The sequence below is a fragment of the Centruroides vittatus genome, unplaced genomic scaffold (genome assembly GCF_030686945.1).
Source record: "Centruroides vittatus isolate TY-2023 unplaced genomic scaffold, ASM3068694v2 contig_7, whole genome shotgun sequence".
In the NCBI taxonomy this organism is placed as follows: domain Eukaryota; kingdom Metazoa; phylum Arthropoda; class Arachnida; order Scorpiones; family Buthidae; genus Centruroides; species Centruroides vittatus.
In genome coordinates this window covers 2,986,093-2,995,593 of record NW_027122442.1, presented here as the reverse complement: position 1 = coordinate 2,995,593, position 9,501 = coordinate 2,986,093, and the positions used below count along the sequence as shown (strand labels likewise).

The 9,501-nt window shown below is 36.2% G+C and overlaps 1 protein-coding gene across 2 annotated transcripts; it reads right to left on the bottom strand.

The window, feature by feature from the left end:
- Positions 1–1,054: 1,054 nt before the first annotated feature.
- LOC136980435 (U-scoloptoxin(01)-Er1a-like) lies at positions 1,055–7,863 on the bottom strand. 2 transcript variants are annotated; one of them, XM_067276541.1, is made up of 4 exons: positions 7,761–7,863; positions 3,279–3,355; positions 3,174–3,202; positions 1,055–1,597 (listed from the first exon to the last, which is right to left on the bottom strand). In XM_067276541.1, the coding sequence occupies exons 2-4, from the start codon at positions 3,304–3,306 to the stop codon at positions 1,364–1,366; spliced, it is 291 nt and encodes a 96-aa protein (XP_067132642.1). In that variant the 5' UTR covers positions 3,307–3,355; positions 7,761–7,863; the 3' UTR covers positions 1,055–1,363. The 2 variants fall into 2 exon arrangements, with proteins under 2 accessions (XP_067132642.1, XP_067132641.1); XM_067276540.1 differs by lacking the exon at positions 7,761–7,863 and adding an exon at positions 4,044–4,181.
- Positions 7,864–9,501: the final 1,638 nt, after the last annotated feature.

The window sequence follows — 9,501 nt, the reverse complement described above, 5'->3', positions numbered from 1 at the left end:
AGAATGAATTTGTTTTTTGTTTGGTCCAGTTTATAGTTTCGATTTGCGAGAACTTAGCTTCAGTTTTCCCGTATAGTATAATGTATTATAAGTTAATTTTAAATATTAATTTTATGTAACCTCTTGCAATTACCTAACCGGGAAAAATAAACAAATAAAAGTTTATATAAAACCTGGTTTTCTTAAGGAGGAAGTAAGTCACGGCCGGTATTTCCGATGCGAACTAGGCGAAAGTATTCGATAGTATAAAGTATTTGTCCGTCTGTCTTGATTGATTTGGTTATATTTCATGCAGGCAGAGTTGAGTCTCCATTTGTAGCACGTTGTAAAGAGTTGGTTTCGGTTGGCGGTGACAGAACATTTTGTTCTTTCTATATTTAGGACCTATATGTATATAATGGATATTGATATAGATACTGTTATATTATATTGTATTTGTAGGACATTTTATGCATGAAATGCAGTTATTAAAAGGATAAAAAAGAGACTTCGTTTTGAGTGTCAAGAACAGATTAATCCATATTACATTGTTTCTTATGGGAAAATTTGTTTCGGTTTGAGAACAACTTTTAGGAACGAATGAAGTTCGAAAACCGAGGTTTGACTGTATTCGTTACATCTATTTGTGACAATGTTAAAACGTTAAAGTGAAGAACTCAGATTTATAATAAAGTGGAAAATAATTGGTGTTTAATTCGATTATCTACGTAGTTAAATCGGCGAATTTTCCTTACAAATTCGCTGTATCCATGACGGTTGCCGCTCTTATTACCAACGTAAAGATCGTATGTGTTGCTAATAATGATTTCCAAAGTAGTTTAGTGTAAAAGAATGTAAAATTGCGTAACGCGTATCGACGCAATTTTCTTTTTTTAGTAGTAAATATGAATATTAAAAAATATTCACAAAATTGGAAGAAAAATAAAATGTCATACTGTATTTCGTGCTTTACAATACAAGTCTTCACGGCGGACTCGACCTTCTATTTCAGGCCATTATTGTCGTCCTGGCCATTTTATTTAAGTAAATATGAGTAGGCCTATTAGAGCGATCGTGAAACGAAACGTCAAATCTTTTTATTTAAAATTGACAGTCGAAAACTAGTACATGAACGAAACGATAAAGTACAGAAAATTTACTTAAAAATTTTAATGAAAAGTGCCGATTACTGTCTCCATTAGTGACGAATGCAATAGGCCTATTTATAATAAAGTGAAAAACGTTCTGGTTTATTACAGATACTGTAACTGAACCTTGTCGATGCAGTGATACAGTTGGTTTCGATCGAGCCCACTGGAATGTTTAGCGCCAATTTTTACGATGATTATTGGGACGACGTAATACAGTTTGAGGTGGGTGAAAGTTAATGGCATTTAACCTTGTACCAATGGTCGCATCTCTGGGGATGAATTTGCTGAAATAACGTCCCGTTGGTACACAGGAAGGAAGCGGAAACTTCCGGTCCGTATTTACAGAGATGGAAAACTTGGCAGTCGGTCCCGGGATCCGCGTAGAAACCCCAACGTCCTCGACAATCGAATTCGGTCTCAGGAATGTAACTGTAAGTCGGATAAGGTAACTTTTCTTCCACTTCCGCCTGAAAACAAAGAAATTAATATAAACGTTGCCGTTCTATCCCTCACCATCCCCATTCATCAGAAATTATGGCACCGCCTCCTATAAATATGTCATTAGATCAGAAGTTTAAATCATTCTCAAACACACGGCAATTATTTTCGGACAATTCTGTGATGACTAGGGAGAAAAATAGGAGACCGGTGCAATCTTACGTCATCTAAAACTCACCCTCCTCCCCACTCGTCTGCAATTGTCAGAAACAAACGAATCCTCCCACGCTCATAAACTAACGACGTAATACTTGAATGGCCCCTCGTTCCTTGTACAACTTCTACAATATCGATGCAAGAGCGTGACATTTACATCTGGCAAAACTTTCATTTATATCTTTAACCGAGTTCTAAAAAAGTCGCGTATATGAGACATTGCCTTGAGCCGTGCTTGACGTCACGATGCTGGACGACAGAACAGGTTATAAGACGGACTTTACTGTTACTAAAATTGTGAAATATTAATAAAAACATTTATCTTCATTATATATATTTTATTTAAAATATAAAATTAAATTGTAACAGAAATTATTTTAATTATATTGGGCAAAACGTCATTGAAAATTCAACACTTAACACATCTAATTATCTAATGCTTTAATTGCTTTACAGAGAAAGTGTGTTCGGCTTTCCGTAAAGAAAAACGAATGCTACATTCGTACGTATTAATTGCGCTTATCCATTTTCAACCAACGCATAAATTGATAACAAAGTAATGTAACACTTTCATTTAAAAAATAAAATACGACAACTACTGTTGTTAGTTTTTATGGCAGTACTACGAAGCGAATTACGAAGACAAAAATAGCGATTAGTAAATGTAAAACAAGACTTTAATTATATAAATTAAAGATTTCGCCTAGATTATTTAGTATAGGCCTTCGATGGTAGTAAGGGTGGTGTAACAGGAAAACTAGGTATAACACATAAACAACCATTCTGATGGCTTTCATTATCTACGTGGCCTGTCATATGGCTAATGAAAGCGACGTATTTGATTGTATTTGCAGATTACAGCTACATTTAAAATAAACTAAACTGCTGTTTTCGTAGATAACCGGATTCGGTTATTACGTTCTCGTTTGTTGTTGGAATCTTCTGGTATCACCGTCATTAATTCGAGTTTTCCTAATTACCCCTCGACTGATAATCTCTCGACTTGCCCACCATTGATATTCGACAATATCTATAATTTTATTTCCAAAAATTTTCTCGTCAATCATGGATAATACAAAGTTTGAATGGATAGAATTTTTAATTACACTTCTTACTTGTCACTTTAAATTACATTACTTTATACAGTGCAGTATTTTCTATGCTTTTCAATTCGGGGTTTATTTTTTTAACAACACCTTTATTCCCCTGGGTTTGTTCGAAGATCGTAGTTCATTTGAATAGTATTGATTTTTAATATACTTGAAATTATTTCGACATAATCCATGATTATACGTTTGTTTGAATTCTTTTCCTCCCTAATCACGAGATCTTAACACTTACTTTTCCGTGTTTGAATTAATTATACAATGAAATACGAGGAAAACTTACATTTACGCAGTAGATGAGCGCAAACAAATCTGAAAAATATTCTTCTATATTATATTATTATATATATTATTGTTTGATAAACAATAATAACGTTATTTTACTTACTAAATACGAATGGAATGAGATTGAACATCTTTTGTTTTTGTAGCGTCGTGGGTTTTTGTGTTGAATCCTCGACGAATCTGTAAATGTAAATGAAAAGTAATCTGTAGATTTGTATATCCACCAATTCCTTAGTTATTCCTATTGGAAATATTTGTAATAAAAACTATGAAAGTCGTCCCTACTCCCGGTATATGATAAGTGTTTTTTTCAAGTGTACTAATCGGGATAAAAGAACGTAACTTTATTTCGAGTGCGATGCGATGCGACCTATCGATAAATTTAGACGATGCATCGGAAGAGTGCCATCGGTAGCCAATTAATATTCGATAATATCTCGAAATAGCAATCTTAACAACATTTTTGACGTGTAATAATGTTAAAGGTGCTATTAAAATTGCGACGAATATACGGTATTAGCGGCGTAATACCGCTAACGGGATATAAACGTAAAAGTGAGTTCCCAGTCGTAATGGGAGGGCCAACCACTTGGCCAATAATCACTTCGTTATCGGTATATTTACTCCGATTACCCGAGAGAATTTAGATCGTCATTTTGAATTAAAACGATTAAAAGTAAACATTGCGGCTATTTTTACAGTTCTTACAGACGAGGAAATTTAATGTCGAATATCTCGACCACTTCGAAAGTTTCGTTATACAAAACACACGACGTTAACCTACTTAAGAATTTATCTTCGTTTATTTTTAAAATTTACGCCACTCTTAAAAGTAATTGGCAACTTTAAAATGATTAAAGATACTTACGTATATTAAAATGTAACAGCAAGACTCGAGAAAATAATAAAGGTAACGCGTAACGCTCATCGTTGCATCTTTAGTCTACGGACGAAGGCGAAACTCGCATGCGCCGCGACCTCTCTTCGCTCCACTTTTGTCGTCTTGTTACGCTATATTACGGTCGTAGCGATAAGAAGACCGATTGGAAATTATATTTGACGATGTAAAAAATATCATACCGTTCCCGAAATCCTCTTGTATAAATTCGTGGAGGAATGTGTGAATTCGGACATTATAAGATAGGCTTAATACCTATTAAATCGCAAAAAGTTACGAAATATTTAACTGTTATAAAAAAACAATGCGTATTAAATAAGGGCGGGTTGTACGCCTGGCCGTTTAAACTACGGAATAACTATCTACCAAATAAATCTAACCTTGTCACTAAATCTAAACAATAAGCTATTCTTTGAAGTCACTCAAATACGACGTGAGTAAATTTTGTGACGGAATCATTACGCAGTATTTTGATCAATGAACACACAAAAGTTCTTGCTTACTTAAACAAGTTAGTTACACTTTAGTAGAAGCGCTGTACAGTAGTAGAGCTTTTAATATGGTGACAATTTCTTCTTTACAGATACATATTACAGATAAAGATACCACTTGAAATATATCGGTGTATAATGTCTTTAGTCTACCGTACTTAAAAATTAGTACAGTGATATCAAATTCTTCTTCAGTGGTAAATCGGTGAATTTCATTTCTTTGTTTTTCTATTGGCCTGTTTTAAAAATTAAATTAACCTTTATTAACCTGAGCTATATTGGACTGTAGATCTGTTTTACAGAAATGTTTCATTTCAATATCAGCCTGAGGGCACGGAAGTGTCTAAAAATTGATGACAAAATATGACAGGGAAGGGGTAGGTAGTCAAAAAGGACTTAAAATTGGTGGCATCATATTTGAATGGCCTCTTTGTACGAGTTACTTTGACTTAACCTTTAGCTATCGGCTAGTCAGTTGTAAAATTCTTACTGCGCAGCAGAGCCTGGACAACGTTGAGACAATCGAGCAGTTTAACAATGGGAAAGGGAGTCAAATTGGTGAAAAATGAAAATCAATAAATTGCAAAATAAAAAAAAAAAAGTCAAATGTATCTTGCAATGTTCGTCAAATACTTTAGGCACACTAACGATTTGTGTCAGACGCTCTCGCTCGATACACTCGTCTCATCTTATGGTAGGCTTTATTCCTTAATTAAATATCCAAACTATATAAATTCTGTAAAATTATCAAAAAATCAGGCAATGGCGTTAATTCCAGATCTTAAAGTAGGTACAAGTTTAGATATTTTAAAAACGATTGATGAATGTAGTTTAGTTCAGTCGTACGCAAATTTAGAAGATGCATTGAAAATACTCCTAACACTACTGTTACTGTAGCTTCTAGTGAAAGAGGCTTCAGTAAACTAAAAATTATCAAAACATATTTAAGATCGTCACTTGCTCAGGAAAAATTGTCAAATATTAATACTTATTAGAAATAAAAAACTATACATGAGAGCGAAAATTTTTCTTTTTCCCACAGGTGAAAATACCTCTTGGCCCGGCTCTGTCGCGCAGTCTTTTGCCAGGAACCACGTTATTTCAATTCAAAAATTTTTCTCCGAAAGGTGTTAGATAGATGACCGGCACGACTCTATTGTTAAAGGAAAAGTATGATGTACCGGGGCAAGACACTACTAATTTGAGGTGGAGAACATATATTTTAATTATTTCATTATATGTTTTACTCTCTGTTTCCATATTAAAAATGTTATTATTATTGTAAACCTTCTTTAACTCTTTCCACTCTGTGAGCACTAAGAGGGCCTCTTAGCGAGCTCATTACGGGTTCGACCAGGCCCACATTGGTGCTGCCGGATAGTGAGGTATGGGTCCCGACATATCCGAACGACCACCCCCTGAAAAATTTCTAGGGTTTCTTCGGCCCTTCCGAATTCTGATTCCGGTTCCCCAGAGTGATAGCTGCCATCTTGACCGTTCGGCCATCCGGCCGTCGTTTTCGTAGACCTAAATAAATGTACTGTACCTTCTACATTCATCGTACTTTTAATAGGCTTTAAAAATAACTTTCTCCTAAGGCTTTGCAAATCCTAGGGCCGCCTCTGGACCTGGACACTCCAGTTCCGCTTCTGGAACTGGAATGGTTGGAATTGTTCCGTCAGAAAGGTTCATCGGAACTACATAGAAGATGTTGCACAGATTGGAGTCAATGAATAGAAAAGATTATTTTTTTTGTATGTGGAAATGGAATCTGGAATTAAAAAGCCAGCCCATCCTCGCCAGGATGGGCTGGCCACGTGGAGTTTACCGGGTTTTCTCCACGTCTTTAACGCCTAAATTGGGACCAGTTACCTTTAAAAGACTTCCCGGGAGACATTATTCCCCGCGTATTGCCAAGCAATAAGTTTCGGCCGGTTCATTGAATACTATCACCACTGCTCTATCGGAGAAATGAAGCCGTACAGGCTTTATTTCTCCGATGAACATTCTTCATATGAACCATGACAAAAAAGAAGACAAAACAAAATGAGCGTTCTTCGTCTTTATTGCGAGTTTCATTCTGTAAAAATCGGAATCGTCCGATTTTGTTTACCGAAGAATCAAATGGCCGAAAGCGTTTGAAGAGTAATAAAAAAGGCTGCATACTAAAAGGTTGTTTGAAGTTTGGTTGTTTTCAAGTTCTTACGATTTTGATTACATTTATTCCGCTGTTTTGTTGTGTCTTCGGCCCTTCCAAACTTGGTTGCACTAGAGCGCTACAACGGTTAACATGAAGAGGAAGTTGCTAAACCACAGAAAGCCTCAACGATTATCCTCCATTGAGGCGGAATTGGTAATAGCGAGGTTGAGGCCGAAGTTTTAAACGTGAAAATGTCGGACGTTGGCGCCGCTTTCCTGTAAGCCTAGAAGTTTGACAATGGCGTTCGGAATGTCGAGCATGATTACACTGACTTTCCAAACATCATTGTCAAACTTCTAGGCTTACAGGAAAGCGGCGCTTAACGTCCGACGTACACGTTTTCGCGTTTAAAACTTCGGCCTCAACCTCGCTAATATCGTTACACTTCTGACAGCCACTACTAACGTCGAATTGTTGCACGTGGATGAATGATTTTTACATATAAATGACAATCTACTAAATAAAAGAGCGCGTGGGAACTGGTTCGATTACGTCTTCTTTCGTCTACATCCAGAATGTAAAAAGACTGGACGAAAACTTGTGACGCGAAGACTCGACTCGTTCCCATTTATAAAAGATCGTGGGCGGAAAGTGATTTGGGATGGCGTCCAAAGATTTGTTTACAATTGGAAGCGGTCTTTCCAGATTTTCAAATCATAAATTTTAAAGTCGATTATCTGAAATTCCAAGAAAATTCTCGAAATTGAGGAATGGAAAAGAATGACGCCTTTAACTAAGTAAAATATTTTCGATTATTGCGAATTAATTAAAAGACGCTAATATTCGGTTATTCTATTCCTACTTTGCTAGCGAGGGTGATTAAAAATTCGTTAGAACTGACGATAGAAATATGAGAATAATTGAAACCGGAATATCGACAAACGACGAAAGAACACGACAAATGTTACCTATTATTTTGTAAGATGACATCGCGCATTTAGTCACATTTAACGATCAATTTACCTTTAATGCAGTCGTAGTAGGAAAATATCTTACTTGATTTCTGACGTTTTCTGCTCGTACCTTTAAATTAGGTAAATGGGTCGCCGGAACCGAACCGGTTTCTACTTTTCTTCGAAGATCTTCAAATATTTCTACTCGTTCGGATCGTACGTGCGATGAAATTTGTTTCACTTTCGGGTGTTAGACGAAGGCACGATCGAATGGTTCGGACGACGTTATTGGTGGGAAAATGTTCTTTATTTTCATTGCGATTCGCTATCTACGTGAACTATACGCGTACGCATTGTCCGAGACTTCTGGCGTCATTCGTTGTATATGTAATTTATGAAAGTATTAAGTACTACGTGTTTAATAAAAATAATAACGTACGTAATTGGCATTCTTTTCGGATATAGAGAAACCGACAATACAAATCCGTATACGAATATAATCATCGCGTATGAAGTCGACATGGTTCGCGTTATTTAGGGGAGAGGAAGGAAAGAATACGCACCTTATGTTACATTTTTCAGGTGTTTATTGTTTCGTCAGAATACATTTTTGTCTGAATATGTATCCTACAAAAGTAGCCTACAAAAGAAGGTCGACTCCGCCGTAAAGACAGTTATTTCCCGAGTGCGAAAAGGACGTTAAAAGAAGACACAAAGATTTTGTGATTGCTTCTGTGAATTTAATATTGTAAAGTATGAATTTTGTCCTGGCATGTTTTAATTATAATTATATTTTTTGTGAATATATATCATTTATAACCGTAACGCTGTGAGATAGTTTACCGAACTTAGTTTTGGATTAAAGAGATGTTCACATACAAGAACCAATAGACAGCAACCATATTACAGTGTGAAGTATAGTTTTCACAAGAAATTTTAAAAAAGGAGACGATCTCAATGCGTACTCTTAGTCTGCGCTAGAGGTTAAGAGTACGCAACTTATCGCTTATGAGTACGCACTAATAGCAATCACAAATGAAACCTTTTGTGCCTTCATAGTCTGAACACTGTTCGTGCCACCGCTATGCACATTGTCCACATTGTGCACTCAGTCATCGTGGAAATATTCGTCGCAGGCAGGACAGAAAACGCCTTCATCATTAGGCCTATCAACTCTCGAAGTGGGAGCTTGCTAGTAATTTTTCACGAATCCAATCCTTTTTGTGCCCACTCTATTTTTTACCTTTTTTATTTTTCGGTTTTGTTTCTTTTCCTTTTGCTCTAAGATATTCCGGTAAGAATCTCTGACTCGAATACTGCCCGGCATTGCTATGGGTACTGTTATGGGTCCTTCAAAAAAAAATTTCCATAAACTTGCCGATAGAGTGAAACTCCAGGCAGACACAAAAGCTATTCCATCCTTTAGCATCTACCCCTATCTTTATCCCTTCAAACACTTTACTTTGACAACCTAGTGAACAAAACTGAGTAAGCCTGTTGCCTGAGTTTGCAAAGTTACTTCAGGAAACAGAAAAAGCAATCAATGCCCTGGCCAGTCACAGACGAAAAACAGTTGGCTCCGACACACTTTTCCCATCAACAGTAAAATGTGCGCACGGGAAACTCTTCAGTCGGTGTTACCAAATTTGAGAAACACGCAATGCGTACTCTTAACCTCCTCTTCCCTATGATTTTATAGAAAATAGTTTCGTTTCTTCCGTCATAATTTCAGGGAGGCGTTTATTTCCTATAAGACTTTTGTATTATTATTATTATTATTATATCTTTTAATCCACGACACTGCCAAATTTCCATGCTTTTAAGCATGAAAATCTGGTGATGTT